Genomic DNA, 27330 nt, shown 5'->3' on the forward strand with positions numbered 1-27330 from the left:
CTGCAGACAGTGTGCTGATAAAGTATTATTAAAAGGAAGTTCCTCACTGGGAGCTCCCTATGCCAATTAAATTATAGTTTTATAGACTTACAGGTTAACAGGATTGATAGAATCACTCTTTTCTCTAACATATAGTCAGTGGTAAATTTTCTCATTGTTTGGTCATTTCTTTCATGAACTCAAATGGCAATTATATACAACTTATAGTGATGAGAGAGAGAAAAGGGGGAACCCCATTGGTTGGCGCAAAGATAGTAAGATAATCCCATGAGGCGCAGTGTCCCCTGTAAATGAATTTACAGGCCCAAAAACCTAGATTGATAAATAAAAGGTTTATTGTAGAAATTTGGAAGTAAAGTTCAGTTAGAAAGACGCCAGGGCCGAAGGTGGCCTCTGGGCTGGCAGGAACCCTTACATGGCCGGAAGGATACCATGTTTGGGGGGAGGGGCTCCTGCAAAGAGAGAGCTCCAGCTTGGCTCTTTTATATCTAAAAAGAGCTTGTGGACGGTACCCCAAGTTCTGGCAGGCTTTTCAGATAAGGAAGAAACTGTAGAGGGTTGGGGAATCAGAAAGGAAATCTTAAAGGGACCTCAACCCCTATCAATAGCAATGTTTTAATTAGTGAAATTGCCTCAGAATTGGAAAGATTAAGTGACTTGCCCAGAGTCACATGGCCAGTATATTTCAGTCAAGATCCAAATGCAAGTCCTTCTGACTCTAAGACCAGCACTATTCACTACACTATACTTCTCTCTTACCAAAGTACATCTTTTTTTTTTGGAAATATTTTTAAGGATGTTTTATTTAATAGAAGAACATCAAGCAGAATAGAAAAAGTCCTCCCCAATATCCAGATTTTTCTAATGTGTAACTATCATATACTATTTATTTCCAGGACAATTCAAGTTCCTTTTCTGACCAAAAGAAAGTGGTTTATGACCTATAACAGATCAGACACCTAGCTCCTTAAAACCACTATCCATCCTGAGGGAGAAAAGGAAATATCAGAAATTAACTTGAATTATTTACATATGTCAATTATACCATCAAGGGTTTATAAAACTTATAATCTAATATATATTCAAAGTGCCTTCAATTAGTGAGGAATAGTTAAATCCAATCACCATTTCAGCAGAGAGAGAAATTAAATTGCAGCAACAAAACAGAGAATCTTCTATGCTGAATCCATTTATTCTCCAAAGAACTCAGAAAAACACTAAAAAAACAAAAAAGCCAAAAGCATAATTTTAGCCTAGGCTGCTTCTTCCCCCTCCCCACTTGATAAGACTTTAGTCTATAAGTTGTAAAATAGTACTATGGTGTCACTGTATTCTCTCTGTAGAAGCCCATTTCTGAATAATCTAATTCAGGAATTCTTGATCTCTTGAATTTTCATTTAAAAAAAAAAAAAAAAAAGAAAAAACATTTTGTCTAACCTGTTCCCATAAAAGGAAACAGATAAATAGCAGCCAGGAATTCCTTTCTGCATAGGCAATTGACCATGTGCTTCTCGTAGGAGGGTATTTCACTCCCTATCCCTTCTTTGTACTTTGATCTGGAAGTACAAAAAAAGCACATACAAAAGATTGAATCAGAATTTCAATCACTTTCTTCTCTATGTCATGAAGAAAATATAGCTCTTCTAGCAAAAGTCCAATGTGAATTCTCAAGCACCAATAATCTTGGAAATGTACCCCTGGCCCAAGGTATGACTGTGGTCAGGAGTTGGTTATCTTTTTCAAAAAGATGAACCTTAAAGAAAAGGGGGTATCTTATATGGAATAAAATTTCCAGGATACTAGGATGACCTCCTCCTCTTCATCAAATGCCTCCTCTTTCTGCTTCTTTTCATTCTTCTTACTAAAGATAAGGCCTTTTCTTTCTCATTTAAAGGTAAGATTTGGGTTACAAACATCTTATGGAGAGGTGGTACACAGACTTAACTTTATACCGATGATTGATTTCAGGCCTTTCTTGAGAAAAACTTTGAATAATAAAAGGAGAAGAAAGAGTCAATGAAGGAGAGCAACATGCATTGAACAACAAAAGTCATGCTCACTAGCTTCTCAAACCAGATTCTTAACCATTTTTGTGTTATGGCATCCACTGGCAGTTTGGTAAAGTCTACAGACTCTTTTACAAAAATGTTTTTAAATGCCTTTCAGTCCTAAAACTTAAACTAGATGTCTACAAGGAAGCTTTCATTATCCCGCTCTACTCTATGATTCATACACTTTGTTCTGTACTTTTCTCATGTATTTATGTTGTATCCACACATATATGTAAACGGTATTTGTGTATGTATATGCAAGCATGTATACTTACATGTGTGTCTGTTTTTATCTAAATATGTACACACCTATATTTGTGTGCTATTCACTACTAGATTGTAAATTTAACAGGGGTAGATATCTGGTCTAAATCTAACTTTTTATCTTCCTTAGTACCTAGCATCGTGCTCTGCATGTAACATATTCATAATATTTTTTAATTGAATTAAATGTATTGAATTGAACATAAGAATTCTTTTTCTACAGTACCAGCCTTACAACCATATCCTGAAGATTCGGAAACAGAATTTTTCACCCTTCATGCCCACTTATTTCCAGAAGCCCTTATTGCTCCAACAAGGATATATGCAATGGTTATTTGACTATGAAGGTCGAAGATATTTGGATCTCTTTTCAGGGATTGTCACTGTAGGTGTTGGTCATTGCCACCCGTAAGTATGGCTTAAAATTTCTATCTTCAAAATACAAGGAACCTGAAAATGGGATCATTAAATTGTGCCAGATATGAGTATTTGGAATTGTAGGTTCATGAGTATATAAGGATTTAGAATGATATTAGGGATCATTATGGGTAATGATAAATAATTAAAATTTAATTTCTACCTGCTATTTATTTCCTCTTCCTTCAGTTTCCCTTTGATGGTCTAGCCACATTGCTTTCAGAAAAAAATAATGCACTAGAAATCCCATGGTTTAGAAAGCACCCCAGAGTAATAATTAAGGCAAAGTGACTAGGGGTTTGTCTCAGGCCACCAGCATAGTGAGACACTTCCTCCTCATACAAGTCCTCCAGCTTGACTCTACTATTCTAAGTTCTAAATACACCCCTTACACCAAAGCCACTTTCTTTCAATTTGGAGTTGCTACTTTTCCCTGCTCCCTACTTTCTTCAAGAGTTAAGGAGTCATAGAGTTGCTTGTGCTTTAAGAGCAAGAGACAGTGCCTAATAATAATTTTTGTTCAGTTCCTTTTCAGTCACGTCCAGCTCTTTGTGATCCCATTTGGGATTTTCTTGGCAATTTTCTTGAGTCTTCCTGACTTCTGGCATTCTATCCACTGTGCCACTTAGCTATCCTCTAATAATAATAAGACATAGTATTTATTAAGTACCTGCTATATGACAGGAACTAAGAGCTTTATAATGATTATCTCATTTGACCCTCACCCTGGGAGGTAGATACAATCATTATCCCCATTTTACAGTGGAGAAAACTGAGTCAAACAGGGTTAAGTGACTTGCCCAAGATCACATAACTAGCAAGTGACTGGAGCTGGATTTGAACTCAGGTTTCTCTGACTCTAGATGATTATTCCACCCATTGTGCCACCTGTCTGTGAAACAGACTTCATTCTTTTCCCAGAAAAATACATTCAATTTCTCAGGAGTGTTCTCTGTGTCCTTCATCTGATAATTTAAAAAATTCTAGTGATAGCTCTGCACTTAAATCCAAAAGAAACCAAAGGAAAAACTTAAACATAAAAACCAGGTATGGAGGAAGTATAGAGTTCATTGAAACTCTTAAAAGAGATGTCTTAAAAGAGATGTTCTCCAGCCTTCAAATAGATTCTATATCACTAGAAAATATTGAAGTTTTTATTTTAATATTTTTATTATAGACTTTACAATCAAGAAGTACAACTATTACAATATTTAAAGAGCAAATGGGAGAATTATCTAGAGTAACTTCAATTTGAAGCTGCACTAAAAATTTTGGGACACCCTGTAAATTTCTCGTTTATACAGTTGTTCTTAAATAAATATATATAATTTAACAAGTGATAGAAATGTTCCATTTTTTGTTCCCTTCTACTTATTTTTCCCTGTGCATTCTTCAATGTTTTGTTGATTTATTTATTTCTATCTCCAACCAATTACCTTCCATCTCAGCACCTAAGACTATGGGCTCCTTTGGCAGTTCAGTGAAATATATGACTTCTTAGAAGAGCAATTTTAATGCTTAAATGAAATGCATAAGATTACCCAAAAAAAAATCCTTTTACATTAGAAATAAAGTTATCATATGTTTTTTTTAAACAGGCTACCAGAACACAACCAATAGAAAACATCTCTTAGAAAGAAGTTTTATACCCCAGTAAATCAAATTAATATATTGGCCATGTCTGAGACTATTTAGAAAGAAAATTCTTACCTAAACAAGGGATAAAGTGATCAGAAAAGATAAAGTAGAAACTTACACAAAATTGAAAAAATTACAGTAGTAAAAATTAATGCAAGTAGAATGGAAACTATAAATTGTGGGAAAATTTGTTTAGCAAATTTCTTTGAGATTTTTTTTCCTTCATGATAGTTTTTTTTCAATATATGCCCTTCTATTCAAAAGAAAAGTTACTAATTAGAGATGAGATTATATTTTTATTATATTTAACATGCCATTCTTTATATGTAAGAAAAATTAATCTTGCATAAATTCTAATTTGTTTGAGTTATTAATTTAGAATAGGGATTCTTAACCAAGGATCCATAAATTTCTTGGGTGTTTTTTATATTTTTATAATTGTACTTCAATATAATTGGTTCTCTTTGTAATCCTGTGTGTTTTGTTTTATAAATTTATAAATGTTATTCTAAGAAGAATTCCATTTGTTTCACCAGATCCAGAATAGAAAAAAAAAATTTAAGAACGCCTGCTCTAGACAATGGTACTCTCTTGTGCACCTGATTCATTCCACACTCCTCTACCCAGCTTTCACACTATTTCACCCTCTCACTACCACTTATATGAGTTTCTACTGCTTATACTCCCAAACATCAAGAGTGGTTTGACAAAAGCAATAAGGAAATTCAGAAGCTTCTAAATGAAAATACAAGAATTCCACAGGATGCACCAGCAAGATACCTCATCCATCTCTAGAAAGGCAGATTTAATTCCATCAAAAGCAAAATACAAGCAAAGCTTTGAGAGATGCAGGATTCTTGGTTCAGTAAGAAGGCAAATGAAATTCAGTTTTATGCTGATAGTAACAATCTGAAGTGTTTTTATGATATCCTGAAGGCTTTTTTTAGGCCAAAGACCTCCACTACTCAATGCTGATAGTCTCATTGATTCATTGATAAGGATCCTAGAAAGATGGCCTGACACTTCCATAGTGTTCTCAAAGGCCCGTCATCAATCAATGCTAAAGCCACTGACCATTTACCTCAAGTTGAAACCAATTTCTTCCTGGTGAAGTTCCAACTGAAGAAAAGGTTTTGAAGGCCATTAGGCTACTTATATGTGGCAAAATGCCTGATCTTGATTCTATTTGAGCTGAAAATTTCAAGGTGGGAGATTCATTGCTCACACAAAAGATTAAATGCGAAGAAAAGATTATCCCCTAAGGTTTCAAGGATTATCCTCCATTGTTCATCTCTCTGAAGGTAAAAGGAAGAGATTGTTCTATGACAGCCATAGGGAGTTCTCTCTCTTAGTCGTTGCTGGTAAGATTCCTGTCAGAGTCCTCCTAAATAGGCTGATCCTTCATCTGGAACATAGCCATCTCTCTGACTCCTAGTGTGACTTCAGAGAAGGCCAAGGAATGATTGTTAGTGTTTGGTGCTCAGTAACTCCAGGAGAAATGCCAGAAGCAGAATAAAGGTCTGTACACAATATTTGTACATCTGACCAAGATACCATCAGTTGTGAAGCCTTATGAAAAATCTGGTCGTCCAGAAAAGTTCACCAGTATTATGCATCATAACTGCATGCTTGCCTGTGTTCTGAATGATGGATAATACACTCACACTTTCCCAGTCACTCATGAAGTGAAACAAGGTTGTGTGCTTGCTCCTATGATTTTTAGCATAGTGTTTTCAGCCATGTTGTTAAATGTCTTCAATGGGGACAAACACAGCATTAAAATTAGCTACTATTCTGATGGTAAATTCTTCAATTTAAAAAGGCCACAAGTCAAGACTAAAAAGTGAAGGGAGTGTTGGTGAGTGATTTTTTGTTGTTGTTTGTAATTGATTGTGCACTTAATGCAGCCTCTGAAGCTAAAATGCAATAAAGTACAGATTGATTCTCTGCTGCTTGTGCAAATTTTGGCCTAACAATGAATACAAAAAATAAAAAAATAATAAAACCCACAGGTGCCAGCTCTTTTCCATGTATAGGTGGACCTATCAGTTATAGCAAATAGAGAAGTTCTGAGTACTGTGAATAAGGTCACTTACCTTGGGAGTATACTTTCCAGGGATGTCCACATTGACAATGTTCATATGGAATATTTCTGTCCAACCTGTGGCAGAGCATTCTGAGCTCATATCGATTGGTCTGATCAGTCACACTTGAACACACTATAACTTGACTCAAACATACTGATGTCATTTTGGTCCTCGTTGAGAATAAAAGGCAATAAACAACCTGTCTCCAAAATGAACCTTCAGTTCCTATCAGGCTGGTCTCCCTATTGTTCTCCCTACTTAAACCAAATAGTTAGATTAGTACTTTCCTTACCTTTTCCTCCTCTCTCTTCTCTTTATTTATGCTCACTCCAGCATAAAATGTTCCTGTCACTGAAATTCATATTTCTCTTTTCAATGTATTACAAAAAGTTAAACATTACTCTGATGGACAAATTATTTGCACTTATTTCAGGAAGGCTGATGATCCCTATTTATCCCCTCAATTTTTAGTATTTTGAAAGAAATCTCATTTGATTCCCCATGTGACAAAAAAAAATGAATTCACAATTTCTTGGAAGAAAAGAGAAAAACATTAAAGCTTATGTTCAAGTATTTTTGTTTTCTAAACCATTCAAGAAATAATTTAAAATCTTGGATATTTACTGTTATTTGAAATCTCAAATCAACTCTTCCACTCATCCACCCAATTCAAGATTCCCCTCTACAAATCTTCTTCTCATAGGCAATAACTCCATTTCTTTGGGCATATCTCAATTAACTAGAAGCACAATACCTAATGAGGGAGCCCTTTCCATCTTTGGACACTTCTCCTTGTCAGAAAGTTATTTTTTATGTTGAGTTGAAGTTGAATTCCTTGTACGGCTTTTGAAAATGGCTGCACATGGAATAACATATGGCATGCTAATTTGTATGGTTCTGGTTTTCCCCTATTTTTATCAGGAAGGTAACTGCAGCTGCACAAAAACAGCTTGGACGCCTGTGGCATACAAGTCCTGCCTTCTTACATCCTGCAATCCATGAATATGCAGAGAAGTTGATAGCCCTTCTTCCTGAGCCACTTAAGGTAAAATTATTTCATTGCAAAATGATGACATTCTCAGGATCTAAAACCCACAAGATCTCATCACTTCAAATGGAAATGAGATTAAGTAAAAGAGTCCGGTTTTAAACTGATTCCTTTTAAGTACCGGCGGCAGCTTGGTATAGCAGAAAGAACACCGATTCAAGCAAGGACCTGGATTCAAATGGACAAGTCACATAAAACCTAAGTTTCTTCAACTGTAAAATGAGAGAGTTAATCTAGAAAAAACTAGAAAGCTTCTGAAGTCACTTCTAATTCTGGGATTTGGGATCTTTTGAATCAAAAGGGACAAAAAAAGAAGATTCTTTAGAAAAAAATAAAATAAAATAATTTATGAATAATTGGTAAAAAGAGCAAAACAGAAATGTGAAAGATAACCTGATGTTTGTCTGTTATGTTTGAGCTGATTCCCTTCTTCAGGTGTCCTTTTATCTAGAGCACCCTTCTAGATAGTCCTTCCAGTAATAGCTTTGCAAGAGTGCATTACTTCCAGTACTAAAGCTTCTGCAATTCCTTTTGCATGGTGAGCCTTTCCTTCATCAGGCTCTTTACTGAATAACAACTCTTTGACAAAAGCTGTGACTGTGTACATCACACAATACCAAAATATCAGTCACATCATCCCAAAATTGAATTATCTGGATATTTTCTCTAAATGCAATCAAGTATAAAGAATGGCTGAATATTGTTTATTGAATTATAATACCTCTCTTGAGGTCCCCTTCCGTCTTTGGGCTTACAAAATGTAGCACAATGCCTTATACATACTAAGTTCTTAAATAAATGCTTGTCTTTTTTTTGTATCCCGAATGTTAGCATAGTGCCCAACATATAGTAGGTGATTAATAAATTTTTACAGAATGAGTAGCTGGCCACAGATATTCACTGAGGTAGTTGTGAGGAGTAGTGCACTAAATATAAATATCTTCCCTGACCCATTTAGGGGGCTGTTATAATGATCAAATACTTTAATATGTATAAAGTGCTACAGAAATTTATTCTGATGTTCATATATATCTGTGATCTCATTTAAGCTGAGAATTCTTTCAAAAATTATATATTACAAATTATATATGCTTATATATACAAAAACATATAGTATTGCCAAGTACATGCTGACCTTATCTAAGCTGAGCTCTCCTTATACAGAATCTTTAATAATCTTAAGTGAGTTAATATTTTTAACTAAATCAATAACATTTTGTCTTACCTCCTCTAGGTAATTTTCTTTACAAACAGTGGCTCAGAAGCCAATGATATGGCTATGTTAATGGCACGAAGTTACTCTCAAAATGTTGACATCATTTCTTTCAGGTAATCACACCTCAAGTAATTCAATTTTAATGATGTTAAATAATAAATCTTCTTTCAAACCACTATGAAGAAAAATTGTCCATGAATTTTTCATACATTCAAATAGTAGAGAAGGGAAGGGAAGGGAAAGGGGGAAAAAGGAAAGGAAAGGAAGGAGAAAAAGAAAGGAAAAGAAAAAAAGGGAAAGGAAAATTACAAATATTTATTAAGTATCTGGTATATGCCGGACACCATACTAAACACTAAACCATCTCATTTGATCCTCAAAACAATTCAGAAAGGTAGGTGCTATTACAATCTCCATTTTACAATTAAAGAAACTGAGAAAGATAGAGATTAAGTGATTTGTTCAGGATCATATAAGTGTTTGAGGTTGAATTTGAATTTGGGTCTTCCTGACTTCAGGCCCAGTATTCCATCCATTGCACTACTCAGTATTCCCTCGTGGTTTAAGATATGATTTTGTAGGTGATTTATGTGAAGATATAACTTTATACAAACCGACCTGCTCTGGATGAAACCTGGACATAAAAGATTGGGATCATATAACAATATCAACATTCTGTACTATCCCTAGGATATGATTGTCTCTTTTAGTAAATGGAAAGAGCAGCTCTGTGATGGAGTGGATGGAGACCTGGATATGGAGTCAGTAAGATGTGACTTCAACTTCAGATATAGACATTTACTAGCTATGTGATTTTATCCTCAGTCTTTTCTCATCTGTAAATAGAGATAATAAAAGCACCTACTTCCTAGGGTTGTATAAAGTGAGATTATTTTCCAAACTGGTTTGTAAACTTCAAATTACTATATAAATGCTAGCTATTTCTATGACTATGACCGTGATTACAACTACGACTTCTACTACTCCCACTACCATTTCAACGAGAACTATGACTACTATTAACTATGATGATGACTACTACTATTAATAGTACTACTACTACTTTATCTACTGAAAAGAATTATCATTGCTCTGAGCATTTAGCTTGTGAAATTTGCATTTGGTTATAGCATGTAATGCACTCTAGACTGCCAACTGGTGAATGACTCTTATTTCAATTGTGTGGATGTTTTCCTCAATGGTACTAGTTATAATTCTTCCACACTGTAGTAAAAGATCTTCATTAGTTTCTATAATTAGAATAATTCACCATATATTGATTAATTCTCTGATGATGTCTCTCTGAATTTACTTAAGCTTCTCCTTGAAATACAGTATTATCATCTGTCAATTAGCCCATACCAGAAGCTTTTCCAACCCAGTAAGAGCTTACATTCCACTGACATAGTCATGGAGAAACAAGAATCACTTTTACTTCACCATTGTTGAGGGCAGTAGCCCCTTGATATTCCTTGTTTGATCTCCAACTTCCTTTGGGACTTGGACCTTTGATACAAGATCTGGTCAAACTAGCTTGGGCTATCTGAGCTGGCTGGGGTTTTACAGCCCCCATTCTATAATCTGCTCAGATAGACCAAACGCCATCAGGAAATTCCTTTTTGGGAAGAGACTTCTCTCTGTCCCCAAAAGATAACAAGAGAATCCTTATCTTATTTACATCACTCTCCGGAACCTCCTTACATCACTGCATCTGAATGATTGTGCTCTTGTATAAAACAGAGTCCTCAAAAATGTATTCTTTGCAAAATTGGCCTTGTATCAGGCAGCCATTTTGCCCACCAGCTCTCCGGTGTTTCCATTCTAATCAATAAAGACTATGTTTCCATACAGCATTAAGTAGCAAATTCATTTGGGGCCGAACCCGCCTTTGGCTACTTTGGGGAAGGAAGGAGAGAGAGAAAAGGAACTGATCCATCTTGGTTTAGACCACAGTTTACTCCTCATCACCAAGAGGCAATAGAATAGGACTCTGACAAATTCTTATGGGCCAATTTTGGGGCTAAATTCCTTTTCTATAGCATACTAAACAGAGAAGAAGATAGACAAAATACACAAAGATGAAGAAAAAGAAGAATTTAGAAGGAGGAAGATAAAAAAAGAAAAAAGAAGAAATTGAGAGGGAGAAATCATTTATGAACTAGAAATGTCTAATAAATTGAACAGATGGAAGGAAGAAATTATCATATCAATCTTAGTTACCCTCCTATAAGTTCTCTCTAGATGACCTCTTAAGGTCCCTTCCAGCACTAATTTTATGATCCCAATTAAACTCCTCTTCATCATAGTATATACAATTGTATGTTTTCATTATTAAGATGTACACATGTAGTACCTGAACATAATATTAACCTGACCAGAGTAATATTTCCTATAAATGAAAAATAAAAATACAATTAATGCAAATGACTTTTTAACAAATGGATGAGAACTTCTGCATCCAAATAATCGTCTCCCCTTCAAGGCAAAGCGTTTTAGTGTACTAAATACTTATTCCAGTGATGTGTGCAGTCTCCAGAATGCTTTTGTACTGATTCTTTCAGAATTGACTTAGGAACCTAGGAACATCTTCTGATAAGTCTCAAGAAGAGCAAATCATTCTTATTTTAGGGGATATTTGACCTTGGGGAATGATCAAAAGTCATTTGGAATCAAATTGTAAGTACTGGTCAGGAGTATTATGGTAAATGTTTATCAACTGTGCTCTGTATGGAAGATGGAGAAGGGAAATAATACATGCACATACTTTAGTGTTTAATTTTTTTCCAAGGTCAAACAATCAACAAAATAATATATTAAGTCCTGAGTTGTAGTGGATTTCTGAGATGTAAATGCCATTAGAGTTGGCTTTAATACATTCCTAGTGGTAATCAAATAAAATGATATGGTTTTCAGTCAAAAATAAGATGTGATGTTAAAGTATGGAGATAACTCTGGCTTGTAAATGGTCTCTTGGGGAAATTTTAACCATGACAATATCATTGAAATAATTGCTAACTATATAAAAGGATTGTTTTGAATATTCACTTAAACATGCAAGTTATGTTAGAATCATGCTCATTATTTTATAACCATGTTTGGTATGTAAGGATAGTCTCTTCTTAAGACATACCTGAGGGAGCAGAATATAAATCAGAGATCTCTAAACTATTGGAGCTATGTTTCCACTAAAATCTATATAATATAAATCTAACTATTAGATACAACAGTGAATCTACCGCACTAAAATTGAGTATTAAAATGGTCCTTGTACAAGATAGCCGAGGCAATATATCTAAGGCAGAGTATGTCTAAGCATACCACACTATCTCCTGACCCCTAATCCCACCCTCCACCCACTAATCCCTGAAGTGTTAGAAGTCATATCCCAGGGGCTGAGTGTACCGTTTATTACACTCTCATCTCATAGTATAATCAAGCAAGTGACACAAAGGTTGAAGCTCATCTCTTCTATACACACTCTAATAAAAAAACAATAACAAAATTAAACTCTACTATCCAGTCAACAACTGAATAAAATATGTCTTGAATCTAATTGAGGAGAAGAACTGATATGAGGAATGTTATATCAATGAAAACCATTGTAAGCAGATATGAAATTTTACAGCACTGAAAAAGGAGTTGCACTAAGGAAAATATGAGTAAAAAAAAAAAAAGATTATCTCTAGTGAAAAACTCAACAACAAATATAAAAAGATTGCAGAGGATAAAAAGGATTTAACAAAAAAAAATGGCTAGAAAAATCAAGGAACTCATTAAAAAAGGAAACTAGAATTTAAATAAGAGCTCTGGAAGAAAAAAAAATGGAAGAAGGAATAAATAAATTTTAAGGACAGAAGATAGATAGCCTTACTCACCCTGAAAAATTAAATGAAACAATCAGAATTGATCACTCCAAAAAGGAAAAAGGAAATTTCACAATAAATTAAGATGAAATAAAATTATTAAAAACTAGATTATATGCTGACAAAATTAAATATTTAATTGAAATAAATGAATGTTTACAATAACATTTAATAACCAGAATAGCAGAAAAAAAGAATTAGTTTAATCCAAATTCAGAAAGAGTAGTAAGCCATAAACCAACTCCCAAAGAGGGAAAAATAATACAAGGTAGATTCACAAGTGAATTCTCAAAACTTTTAAAGAACAATTAATTACAAAAATTGTTAGCAAAAAAAAAATAGGCAGAGAAAACATACTATCATATTCATTTTATAGGATAAATATGATCCTGAGAACTAAGGCTCAACCAGACTTTTTATGGGGCAAATATGAGATCTAAATTAGGGAGACTCAAATCACAGAAATTAATCTATAAGCTAATATATCTAATCAATATCAGTGCAAAAATTCTGAATAAAACGTTAACAAAGATTGAGATTTAGATATTAAATGTATATTACACATTATTAAACTGAAATTAACATTCCCTCAATTCTTTTCTTGGCAGAGGAGCTTATCATGGATGCAGTCCTTACACCTTAGGCTTGACTAGTGTAGGAGCAATCAAGCCAAGAATTGCCAGTGGATCAAGTTGCCAAACGGTGAAGTTTTATTTTTGTGTACCTTTTCTCTAGAGACTGTTGAGTAACAAGAATGACCAATCTTCATTTGCTTATATCGTGTTCAACATTTAGACCATTGCCTTTCACCCCCCTGGGCTCTCGTTTCTCCTTAACTCAATTGAACATTTGGAAAAATGTTTCTTGGAATGATTTTTTGGAACCTAAGTAATAATTAACAGTGGGTTTGTGATTTATTTTGTTTTGTCTTGTTTTTAAAGAAAATCAGGTGGGCTGGAAATGAATGCCTTGAAATTAATTCTCAGAGAACCGGTGCTGAATGCTCTTAAATTTCCAGTCATCATTCTCACCTTCTGTCCTAATTTCCTATGCCAAGGCTCTTCACTGCCAGAATCACACGCCTAATTATCCCTCTCATTCTGTCAAATGCCCTTCTCCATAGAATTCTTGGTCAACTTGTCTCTAAGCAGAACACTAAAATAAGTTTCCTTTGCAAAGTGCCCAAATTTTAAATTCTAAGAAAAATGTACTCTTCAGAGAATTGTATTAGGTTTTCTTCAGCAGTGAGGGAGCAGGTAGGCTAAATCTCAAAATCAAATGAAGATATATTCTTCCTAAGATTGCTTTCAGATCCCTCTCTGAGTTGGCTGTCTTCTTACTGAGTGATATACTAACTAACCTTCTTCTTTTGTCATTATCAGACAATGTGTCCAGATGTCTTCCGTGGCCCGTGGGGAGGAAGCCAATGTCGTGATTCTCTGGTGCAAACAATTAGAAAATGCAACTGCACTCCAGGTTAGATTGGAGAGAGCAAGGATGGAGGGAGTGGGGGATAAGGGAGATGAGAGTTGGGGGAGAGGGGAAAATCCAAACAGAATAGAAATTGAAAGGAAAATCCACTTACAAGTGTAAGATCAAATAGAAAAATAGACAAGGATATCAAGGGAGAAATGGACTTTTCACATTTTCATTGGATAGTTATACTACTGAGAGGCAGTATGGCAGAATACATAGAGAGAGAGATCAAGAAAACCTAAGCTAGAATCCTGCATCTGACACTAACTAGCTTTATGATCATATAGACAAGTCATTTAAATTCTAAGTGCCCCCAGGCAATGCACCAATTTAGTTTTCAGACTATTGCCAACTGCCATCAGTTAATAGAGTTTCCAACACTGACAGCTCTTCACACTGATAAAATCACAGGCCTTGGCCAAAAAACATCCCTCAATTGCATGTCTATGTGTTTGTTCATGCACATTGTAGTATCAAGATTCCTACTTTTTGGAGAAAAGAAATGAGCCAGTTAAGTTTATGATATAACATAAACTGTGAAATGATGTGCTCTATTAGCTATCACTCTGTTATTAATTTTAAGAGAAAAATTAATGTCTCTGGAACTATTGAATAAGTGTTAGTGAGGAAAGAGAAAAAAAGACTTGTAAAAATATCAACATTACAAGATTTTCTGTTCAAGAAGATCCCAAGGGATACCAAAATGCCAACTAGAATTGAGAACATCTGTCAAAACAGCAGGTTTTCTTAAAAGCTGTTAACATGTCCTGCAAACATTTGAAAAACACACTCACAAGAAATAATTCTACATTCAAATCATGTTTTCTGCCCTCCTAATCCATTCTCTTTCCCATAGCAGAGGAGGGCATAAAAATAATATATTCCAATCTTAGTTGATCATCTAGTCCTGTCACATAATTGCCATCCAAAGATGCTATACTTTTGAATAGCTACCCCCCAATTACTTCCTTGGGAAAGAAGTAAGATGCTCCAAGTAAAGAAATATTTGAGTGGCTAAGTGTCTGGAAATGTAGTAGACTATCATTCAGCATATTGAAGCAGAAAAAAAAATTCCAAAAGTAAGTCTTAAAAGATAGCTTTAGAAGGAAGAAAATTCTTAGTAATTTTGTTATTAATCACTGAAATTTAGCGATATAGAATTTATGACTGTAATGTGACTAAAAGTGCCTAATTCAAAAAGAACAGAATAACGAGTGAAATGCTATAAGAAAATTTAAGAACCGGATTGAGGCAGCATAGTAGAAAAAATTTTCAACTAAACCTAGAAACATAAACAGTACTATTATAGCAGTATGCTGCAAACGACCAGGACAGATGGAAGAAGTAGTTCTAAAAACATCACAAACCAGGAACAGAGGCATGATAGTAATGAAGGGAAACTTTATACAGACCTTTCCTAGAGCTCTCTCTCCCTCTCTTAAAAACAAAGCCAGTGAGGAACTCTTGACTTTCCTTAATGATAACTTAATTCTTTAAAGCAACATTCCAAAAATGGATGAAATGATGGCTTACTATTCTGGATCTGATTCAGACCAGTAAGGAGGAAGTGATGATTAAAGCAGAGGTAGCAAACACCTTCAGAGAAAAAAGAAAAATAACTAAGGCAAAATACCAGGATAGGAAGCATCAGGACAGACCCTGAACTAGCACTAACTGCAGGAATAGATGGCATCTATTCTAGTTATCACAGATCCAGAGCAGAGAAGAGAAGAGGGCCCTACTGATCAAATATCAGGCTGCAGAAATGTTGCAGTGTGGTTCTGCTCCTAGGAACAGGGCACTAACTCAAGTGTAGCAGTTAGCCCAGTATCTAAACCTGTAGTTCAATACCCAGGAGTCCCAGACCAAAAGGGATCCAAAGAACTTCTCAGTGGACTAATAATGACTGAACCCAGCAGCAGTCTACTGAGTATTCCTGGATCAGGAACTCACAGACCAGGTCCCAGAAAACAAAGAAGAGGATGGGAATTTTGTCCCAACCTGCAGAGAGCACTCCAGATCTGTATTTCTGCCAATGTCAAGAAACAGCCATATATGCACAAAAATGTAGATTGATCTCTCAACCTAGGAGAATTAAAAGACTTAAGAAATGCACCTCTATAATTTCAAGTGGTCAAACAGAATTAAAGGTTGTGAAGGAAACAAGCATTTTACAAATACTGTCATTTGATCCTTCTATAGCTGTAGCAGGTAGATGCTATCATTATACACATTTTATTGTTGAAAAAAACTGAAGTTAACTGACTGGTCCAGAATCACACAGTTACTAAGGGTCTAAAACCACATTTAAACCCAGGACTTCCTGACCCCAGGATCAGAGCTCTACCCATTGTATCACTAGCTATCTCTAATTAAAGAATTTTTTTTAAAGGAACAAGTATTTTAAAGGGAGGAAGTATCTGAGGAAAGTGGGTAGGGGAATATTGTCTCGAATAAGGACAAAGGTCTGTGATTTCATTTCTTGCCAATACAGTTGTAGACCTTTATAATTTAGTAAATAAATCTCAGAGATAGTAAGTGACTGAGCATCATAGTTGAACCCAAGTTCCCAATCCGGCAATCTATACACGAAACTATACTGTCTCCATACATGTGCCCCATGTGCCCTGTATATTATAGGTGCTTAGTAACCTTCTGTCTAAATGTTTATTGAGCTGAATAGCTCTTAGAATGGTCTCCTTGCTCAATTATCCTGCCGTTGCCATGACAATGGCAATGATGATGAGATGTGCACTCTCTCTGTCAGTGACAGCCTGACATGGAGGAACAGTGATGAACAAATTCAGCTGAAAATAGAGCGAGTATTAATTGTTGTAAGGAAGTAGATCCCAGCCTTGAAACTCAAGAACAAGGGGACAGGGTAGGAGTGAGGAGGGGACACAAACACATTAGATGTGCTGAGGGTCCCTACCCCCAATGAAAGATTAAGATTTAGGGTTTTTAAGGGTGGTTTGGGGGGTTTTGTTATTTTGTTTTTTATGAAGCATTCAGGGTCAAGTGATCTGCCCAGGGTCACACAGCTACTAAATGCCAAATATCCGAAGAGAGGTTTGAGTCAGGTCCACCTAACTCCAGGGTCAGTGCTCTATCTATTGTGCCATCTAGATGCCAAAGGTTTCAATGTTCTCTTTAACTTATTTCTCTGTGCAAACTGTCTTACTCATACCCATATATTTATTAAAGATATGAAGGGAAATTTTCCTCTAATTGAGGGCTAACTTTAGTAATGATAATGAAAGAACTTCAGCAATTCAGGGTATCTGTTTATCAATCAGATAACTTGACCAGGAGCAATGTAGTCTTGTTAAAAATTGTGATTCCTCCCTTCAGAGTCCTTAACATAGTTTTCCTTTTGTAAATACATATCTAGTCAGGTCATGAGACATCTCTGCTTTCTTAAAGAGTCCCATGGAAATATTTGAGCCATTTTCCATGAATCCCCATTCTCTTAGTATCTCCAATTTTCAATACCATCATCCATAAAATAGGAATCTTCATTACTCAAACTGTCATCCTCCTATGCCATTTGTATAAACTTCTACTCTTCCCTTTTCCACTAGTCTGCCTTTAGTCACATAGTTCTAGAAACCTATAATAATATCCTATGATGTCCAACAAGTCTTTCTCCATCTCTACTTAATGGAATCATACTCCTTCTTGAAAATATGGATTAAGCATCAGATCCTTCATGAAACTTTTAAAGGATTCCATCCCCCAATTAGAAATTGTCTTTCTTTCCTCAGCTCTTATATAACAAACATTTAAAGCCCTCCAAAATCTGCCTCCTACCTATCTTTCTAGTCTTCTCTCATATTTTCACACATTTTTATTAGAGTCAAACTAATCTACTGTTTTCTGTACATGAGATTCCAACCTCTGTGCTTTGCTCATGGTCTCCCATGATCTCCCATAAAGTCCCATGGACTTTATAATAACTATCTTCCCTCATCTCACATTAATTTCTATTCCCATTTTCTTGAATGGGACTTAGCATGGAGTAGTAGTAAATACTCCCATATCTAGAATATATTTTCTCTTCATCTTGATCTCCTAGAATTCCCAACTTCCTTCAAAGTATAGTTTGAGCTTCAACATAGAGTCTTTTGTGATTTTACTGGTTATTATCACTCCCTCCTTTGGATTTATCTGTGTACATGTCCTTTCTCTTAGGGTTAAGGATTGTTTTCTTTTAATATTTTCAAAGTGACTTCTCCACAACGGGCCCTCAACCAATTTCTGTTGAAATGAATTTTCCATTTTCTCTTGAAAATTATAGCTATTAAGATATTCAGCATAAATGATGATACATTCCTTTGGTATCACTAATTAGCAATTGGTAGAAACAGAAACCATAACCCTGACATATTACTTCTTAGGCTATTAACAATGATAGATGATGTACCTACTAATAAAGCAAGCCTTGAATTGAATTCTTATGCCAACTGTCCCTAAAAATGTCTCCCACTAGACTTCATTGCTACCACTAATCATACGTCTTTCCGAGAAAGAAAAGATAAAAGTCATTAGTTTATGCTATCAAGTGGCTGTCCTAAACTTTGAGATTTACTGTGACTTCCAAAATGACTTTATAATAAGTTGACTCCCTCATCTCACATTAATTTATATTCCCATTTTCTTGAATGAGACTTAGCATGGAATAGTAGTGAATGCAATGGATAATGTGTACAATACTGGACAGAGAACATAAAAGATGCAATTCAGCTCCATTTCTGGAACTTAGAAGCTGTGTGCTCTAAAGGCAGGGGTAAGTTCCTAACTGCTCTAAGCATTAGAGAACTCTATAATTCTAAGTTAAATACCCACTGCTAATTAAAATCATGACATGAAAAGTCCTAACAGAGCCCACCTCTCCCATAAACATCCTAGCGAATATTTTTTAAAATATCATATTGAACAATAATCTAAAAGATCAAAATTTTAAAAGCCAACACAAACTTCTTTTCAGCCAGTAGAGAGAATGGCAGAGAACTATGCTAAGTCACTCAGAGAAGAAATGAACCAGAGGAGATAGAAGCTAGGCTGAACTCCAATAAATGGAAACTAAATCCAGCAGGATTTTGCTCCTGATCTGTCAGAGCAGAACTAGGGAACAGCCAGTTTTGGATAGGTCATTATGAAAGAAAACAGGGTTAGGCAGTGCACTTAGAGCCAAAGGAAGGGATAAAACTGGTGCAGCCTGAGGCACCATGAAATTTCTAAGAGCCCTCCTATCCATATTCCTCTCAACAAAAGCAAGAGACAGACAGTTTAGTGCCCCAGGAATGCCTGCAAACCTTGTTGATGTCCAAGAAAAATATAATTTCTGATATCTGGCCAAGGCCTGCCAAGGCCACAGCCATATAGGGACAGAGCCAACTCTCAACCAGAGATTATGTAAATAGAAGGAAACAGAAATAGGACCAAAGATCACATTGAACTACCTGGAAACTGAGGCAAAAACTAAAGATTGCCCCAGAGAATGGGGCAGTCTAGTTCTAGATCCAAAACAACAGTAGCAAGGGCAACCATACTCCAAAGGACATAGAATCAAATAAGGCTTTCACACCTTGCTCAAGAGTGTGAGAAAAAGGAAGAAAATGGCCATGACACAAAGTACCAATTGAGTAACTAAGACTACAAACAAAATAAATAAACAAATGCAAACAAAAAAGAAATAATATATACTAAGAGAAGTCCCAGAGATAAATCCAGAAGAAAATATTGCCCAAATAATCATAAATAGAGCCTCAGAGAAAAGATTGGCCATAAGGTTTCTAATGGTGTCTGGAAGAAGTGAAGCAAAAGATTAAAAATCACATCAGAGCTTAGGGGGGAAAAGTGACAGGCAAATAAGCAGCTTAGAAAAGAAGGCTGAAAAATCCATTCAAGTAAAAAAAGCACAATAAAGTAAATAGAGTTCAATGATTCCATGAGATAAAAATAAATAAATATAAGAACAAAAAATTTATAATTACACTCTACATAAAGCTTCTATTACAAAAAACAAATGATCTGAAAAACAGGTCAAGGAGAGAAAATTTAAGAATCATTTGACTACCTAAAATCTATGGTCAGACAAAAAAAAACCCTGATTATTCTATTTCAAGAAATCACATCAAAGAAAACTACTCAGTTTTCTTAAAACCATAAGGCAATGTAAAAATAGAATCAATCATTCACCTCCTAAATGAAACCAAACCTAAACATACCCAGAAATGTGTTAGGTAAAATTCACAGATTTCAAATCAAAAAAATACAGCCAGAAAGAAATAGTTCAAGTACCAAGGGTTTCACAGGCAGAACCACACAAGATTATAGCTACAACTAGAAATCAAGAAAAGAAAATCTTGAAATATACTATTTCAAAAGCCTTAGAACCAAAGAAAACTTAGCAAAATGAGGGAGGGGGGGAAGTGAACATATAATTTTAATAGAGAAATTTCAAGTATTCCTGATGAAAAGACCAGATTTAGGCAGCATACTTAAAATTCAAACACAGAAGATAAGAAAAACTTAGAAAGGTAGATACATTAGAAAAATTAGAAGAGGCTAAAAGGTGATAAATATTTACCTTCTCCTAGGGAAAGATGAAAAAAGCATCAATTCAGAATTGCATTGTATTCAAAGAAAACAAAGAAACACAAGCAAAAGACTTGGGAATGGTTTTCTTTTGACTTATTGATTTAGATGAAAAAAATGAGAAGAAAAAGAAATATATTAGGAAATAGAAGAAATGGAAGAATTTACTATTTTTCATTACTGGGATGTGTTAAAAAATTATTATTATTATTATTATTATACAAACCAGGATGGGAGAATGGGAATTTCATGAACTTCACCCTTATCTGATTCAGGTAAAGGAAGATTGAACATACATTTACATGGGTTTGATATAGAAATAAATATATTAAATTCAATGGGATAATAGGCACAGACAAGGAAAAAAGAAACCAGGGATTAACAGAGAAGAAAACCTCAGGGAACAAGCTAAAGAAACCTCAACTTTGATATGCATGTTCTAAGTGGGAAACAAAAATAGAAAGCATAAAAGCCAGTAATAAATATCTCAATTTGAAGGAAAAGAGAGATGTTCTAATACCATTTCAATTATAGATTATTAATACTAATTATATTGTATTTATTTCTTTCTGTTTCCTCTACTAGGCACAAAGTAAATAAAAAATATAACAGAATATGGGGGAGGGAGAAAACAAAAAATATTAAGTCATCACCATGAACATGAATGGAATGAATGCAATCATAAAGTGGAAAAGCATAATCTAGACTTGAAACCAGTGAGGAACATGTTGTTTAGAAGAAATACACTTGAAACAGATTCACACAGATTTTTTTTATTATTCCTCAAAAGAATTAAAAATCCATTAATAAAATCATTATTTCTATCAATGCAACAATAAAAATAAACATGTTTAAAGATACACAAGAAAACATTATACTTAAAAATAACATAGATAATAAAATCATATAAGTTTTTGATATATACACACTGAATAACATAACATTTAATTCCTTAAAGTAGAAACAAAGCAGAGAAATAAAACTCTAGGTTAATATCTCTAATTAGATCAATGGAAAAATATTAAATAAAATATTAGCAAGGAAAAACTATGGTAGCATCAAAAAGAATATATACTATAAATAGATTGAACCTGCGATCAAATATTTCCTTATGGGGTACTAAGAAAGACCTCTTGCAGAAGGTAAAATTTAAGTTGAATCTTGAAGGAAGCCAAAGAAACTAGAAGGTAGAGGTGAGGAAGAAGAATATTTCAGGCACAGAGGGCAGACAGTGAAAATATATAGAGAGTCAAAGACAGCAACAAGGAAAAACTAGAACGTATCATTGAACTATAGAAGTAAAATGTAAGAAGACTTGAAAGAAAAGGAGTCAGGTGGCTTTAAAAATCAAGCAGAATGGGGCAACTAAGTGGTGCAGTGTATAGAGCACCAGCCCTGAAGTCAGGAGGACCTGAGTTCAAATCTCAGATATTTAATACTTCCTGGCTGTGTGACCCTGGGCAAGTCACTTAACCCCAATTGCCTCAGGGAAAAAAATCAAGCAGAAGATTTCATATTTGATCCTGTAGTTAAAAGAGAACCATTGAAGTTTATTGAGTGGTAGAATGATATGCTCAGACTTGTGTTTAGAAAGATCACCTTGCCAGCTAAATGCGGGATCGATTAGACTAGGTAGAGACAAAAGTCAGGGGGGTACCACCTAGTTGACTACTGTAATAATTCAGGTGTGAAGGCATGAGGGCCTGTTTTAGGGGGGTGGCTATGTGAGTGAAAAGAAAATGAGCAAGAGAAATGCTGTGAAAGTAGAAACCTTGGTGACAAACTGAATGAGTTTGAGTTGGGCATCCTAGATTACAGATTCATAGTAAGCTTGTTGAGTGGGGGGAAAAATGGTAGTTATCTCTATAGTAATAAAGAAGTTCAGATGAAGAAGGGAAAAAAAGTTTGAGATGCCTGGGGAAGTGGCTTTACAAATTATGGCATATGAATGCAATGGAATAGTTTTATACTGTAAGAAATTGTGAAAAGGACAGATTCCAAGAAATCTAGGAGCACTTGTGTGAACTGATAACAGAATGTAACTTGTATGAAAGATAACAGAATATAACTCATTTATATTACTATAGTAAAACAAAGGAAAATAGCTTTGCATCACCTAAGAATACATAATACACTCTTAACAACTACTCATTGACTTATAACTGATCAATACAATGACTTATCAAAACTCCAAGACTAATTATGAAGCTTGTATCAGAGAAAAGGTAAGTTGTAGATATAGAATGAGACGTATATTCTCATATATGGCTAATGCGTGTACTTATTTTGCTTGAATATACTTACTAAATTGAAGGGCTTATACTTTGGAGAGAGGGTGATTGGAAGCACTGTGAAATGATAGATATATATTATAAAAAAGAAGAAAAGAAATGAAAGAACATCAATGAACTATTAAAATATACATAAAAAGCAGAGGGAATTTCAGAAGGTAACCAACAAGCTATAGAGAATTGGTATGTTAAATTTAACATATGCTTTTCAAAAGCAAACTATATATAATAGAGACATATACATTTCTATATGCAATTCTCCTTTTCTATTCTTCTTTATCTATGGACATGTTGAGGTTTGTTGAAACTTTTTAAATTGATAATTTTTTAAAAGATCATATGTTATATTGTATTTAATTTATACTTTAACATATTTAACATGTATTGGTCAACCTGCCCTCTGGGGGTGGGGGAGAAGGAGGGGGAAAATTGAAACAAAAGGTTTGTCAATTATCAATGTTGTAAAATTACCCATGCATATGTCTGGTAAATAAAAACTATTTTTAAAAAAATCATGTTATAGGCAAGTTGCTACGCCAAGCAAACTAGAGATCCTGTCATTTCTTGAATGCTATTCTCTTATGCAATATTTCTGTCTTCCCCATGCAGGCTGCTGCAAGGCCAAAGACCAATACATTGAAGAGTTCAAAACTACTCTGCATACTGTAGTAGCCAAAGAAATTGCAGGCTTTTTTGCAGAGCCCATTCAGGTGGGTATTTCTGTTCATGATAGATCTTTATTGGACTGAATTTAAAACAAATTAACTTATTCCTTTTGCAGAAAACCTAAGGAGGTTGATAAATGATGCCTACCATAACCTCTCTTCCTAAATCCTATGTGATGACACATTCTCCTCGAAAAAGTATATGATCATAGTTATACAAAGGATATTCCATGTTTGAATAGTCATTTTCCCTGAGTTTAGACAGGGACAAATCTGGACAATTCCTGATGGATGGGTAGATGTTATTTTAAAAGTTCTTTGTGAAAGGAAATTCAATCTACTTAGGTTGGTTACTTAAGGAAGTTTACTTGTCATTAGATTCTTTCTTGGTCTTCTGGCCCTTGTGTCTTTAAATCTATGTTCTCTTTTCTTACCTGAGAAATGAGAAATTCTACTCACTCTCCCATCTATAAACACTTTGATTCTGAAGGATGTCTCACACAAAGTCACAGATATATTTCTTTTAAATTTTTGCTATTATTTCTCCTCAAAACTACACCATAAATTTGCACAGTAACTTATGTTTTCAAATTCTTGCTCATCTCTAAACAATTCCTTCATACGGCTTCTTGCAGGGTGTCAATGGAGTGGTTCAGTACCCCAAGGGATTTCTGAAAGAAGCCTTCCAGATGGTGAGAGAGAAGGGAGGTGTGTGCATTGCCGATGAAGTAAGTATCCAGGCAAAGGGCTCAGTATCCCTTAGAAATACTAAAACCAGGATGTATATGAAAGAAGAGAAATGTCTAGCAAGAATTGAAAAGCTTGACTCTAAAAGAATGAGATTGGCTTTTTTTGGTTGGTTTATTTCTGCCCAGTTAGACTTGACACATCCAAATGAGGTCTGTCTTGCAGAATAATCACCTTAAAATCATAGATTATAGCATTACTGCCATTGATATTTGATATTGATATGGGCAGTTAAGTGGTGCCATAGTGCACAGATTGCAGGTGTGGAATCAGAAAGACATGTCTTCCTAAATTCAAATCCTGCTTCAGATACTTACTGGCTATGTGATGATGGACACGTTTGCTTCAGTTTTCTCACTTAAAATGGAACTGGAGAAAGAAATTAAAAGCCACTCCAGTATCTTTGTCCACTGGGGTCATGAAAAGTCAGACATACATGAAAACAATTGAACAACAACAAAGCATGTTATTTAGCAAAACTTTGGGGATTAGACAGCTTCTCCCTACAGGAAGAATGGCCTCCATTCATTTCATTTAATGGAACAGTGTTATAGATGCAAAAGAAATAAAATTTTAAAAAAAACAATTGAATGGGGGAGAGAACTCATAAATAACAATGTTTTTCAGAACAAGATTTTCAGAAGATAAATAGGAGGTAATCTCAGAAAGAAAGTACTAACAGTGAAGGAGGGAGGAAAGGAGATTCCAACAAAAAAAGATAGCAAAATAAAAACCAAAAAAGAGGAGGTTATACATGATCAGTTTGCAAAAGTAGGCATTCTAAAACACTACTATTCCATGTTAACACATTCCTTCCCATTTGTGAGTTTCTGCAGTAGCATCTCTGAAGAGCACACATCACCTCCTTTCCTTTTTCCTACCAAACTTATTTCCTCCTTCAAAAGGTAATGGTGGTCCTGGAGGTCCTCCACCTCAAAACTATGGTGCTTGTTTTACTTCATGTACAACTTAAAATTACACTAAAACTTTTGGAACAAACATATATGAGTATATTAAGGTAAACTTCAGCCCATTCTCTGTCTGAATTATCCCATCTTGCACATGAGTGGAATACAAAATAAGATTTTCCTATACATGGTTCATAAACTCAAAAGAGTTCTGATTGAAACTCTTTTTGTCAAAAATCTTGGGTACACTCTGACATGATTCCTCATTCCCCTCAAGCTATGTAGGTTCCAGCTATATTCAGCCACCCTAAGTAGTGCAGTATGACGGATAGTTATACCCCAGAAAACACTGGCTTTGAAGGGAAATGACTTGAGGTCATTTTATTTGCCACCTATATATCTTTAGCCAAATCTTTTTTTTTTTATTTTTTTCTCAATAGTGGTTTTTTTTTCCAAATACACGTAAAGATAGTTTTCAACATTCATTTTTGTAAGACTTTGTCTTACAAATTTTTTTTTCTCCCTCCATAACTCCCCCAAGACAGCAAGCAATCTCATATGGGTTGAACCTGTGCAATCTTTTTAATTTCCATATTTATCTTCTTATACAAGAAAAGTTCGGACCAAAGGGGGGGAAAAACACAGAAAAGAAAAAAGCAAAAAAAAACAAAAAATGATGGAAGTATTGTATTTCAATCCACATTTGGTATACATGGTTCTCTCTCTGGTTGCGGATAACTTTCCATCTTTGGCCAAATCCTCTAATAGCTCTGGGTTTTATCTGCTTCATCTATAAAATGTGATAGTTGGATCTGTTGATCTCTATTTAGTAAGCCTCAGCTCTAAATCTAATCATCTATTTCATGAAGCCTTTTCTCATCTATACACTCAATAATAATTTTGCTTTCCTGAAATTACTTTTTTTTAAATGTGTGCACATATTGACTCCCCAGAAGAATGTAAGCATCTTAAGGGAAGAAATTACTTAATTTTATCTTTGTGTACTCAACATTTACCACTTTGCCATCTATATGTAAGTGCTTAATAAATACTCATTAAACTAAATTAATTAAATAGCAGCAAATTCAACATCTAACTCAGAGACTTATAAACAATCAATGCTAAATAAATGGTGTCGTCATCGTTGTTGTTTGTGATGATGATGATGATGATGACATGATAATATCATAGCCATATTAAAAAGTGAATTTAGAAGAAATAACATTCTTTTTTTTAAAAAAAGCCTGATTACCAGATTTATCTTCACCAGGTGCAGACAGGATTTGGCAGGCTGGGCACTCACTTCTGGGGATTCCAAAGTCATGGAATCCTCCCTGATATTGTCACCATGGCCAAGGGTATAGCAAACGGCTTCCCCATGTCAGCAGTTGTAACTACTCCAGGTAAAGCCAATGTATATATATATATATATATATATATACATATATATATATATATTAAAACAGCATGTTACTATGAAAAATATTGTTGTATAACCAACCCTGGTTTCTGTTTTCTATGATCTAACTCTCTGAAGCATATTGTTAGTTTCTAGGTACTCAATCTTTAAATAATGCCCTAGTAATTATACCAGGACCTTATATTTTCTCATGATTTCAAGCTTAAATGCACTCTTGATTAATCTTAGGAGGAGGAGAACATCCCAGTTACTGAAGTTTCTAGCTTCCTGAGAGGTCTCTACAAAACATTTCAGTTATTTTTCAGTTATGTTAGTGGACATCTTTTCCAAGCAAGAAGGGCTGGCATAATAGACATGTTAAATCTAGGATTTAGCTCATTAGTCTTTCCCTACTCAACCAACGTTGTGATCTGTAGGATTAGAAGCAACACAGAAACATGACACCAAACACACAGAAACCCTAGAGAATACAGGCCACTGGTGTCTTGAAGCATTTTTCTCCAAATGGATATTGTAGCTCTAAAAATATAGTACATTGGACTGAATGTGACTGACTCCAAGGAATACCCTGGAAGTTCATTTATATAAATTGTCTGATATACTATTTGTTTCTTTCTCTTATTTGTTGAATGGAAGAAT

The 27330-nt window shown here is 34.8% G+C and overlaps 1 protein-coding gene across 1 annotated transcript in view; it reads left to right on the forward strand.

Annotated features, from left to right (window-relative positions):
• AGXT2 (alanine--glyoxylate aminotransferase 2) overlaps positions 1-27330 on the forward strand; it is a 43296-nt gene that overhangs the window by 9361 nt on the left and 6605 nt on the right. Inside the window, exons 3-10 of the mRNA XM_074282698.1 lie at positions 2539-2723; positions 7379-7502; positions 8740-8834; positions 13193-13286; positions 13967-14060; positions 23561-23661; positions 24252-24344; positions 26542-26674. Of these exons, the coding sequence (XP_074138799.1) occupies positions 2539-2723; positions 7379-7502; positions 8740-8834; positions 13193-13286; positions 13967-14060; positions 23561-23661; positions 24252-24344; positions 26542-26674 (919 nt within the window). The remainder of the gene's footprint in view (positions 1-2538; positions 2724-7378; positions 7503-8739; positions 8835-13192; positions 13287-13966; positions 14061-23560; positions 23662-24251; positions 24345-26541; positions 26675-27330) is intronic.

This window comes from Sminthopsis crassicaudata, chromosome 1 (assembly GCF_048593235.1).
Source record: "Sminthopsis crassicaudata isolate SCR6 chromosome 1, ASM4859323v1, whole genome shotgun sequence".
NCBI lineage: Eukaryota > Metazoa > Chordata > Mammalia > Dasyuromorphia > Dasyuridae > Sminthopsis > Sminthopsis crassicaudata.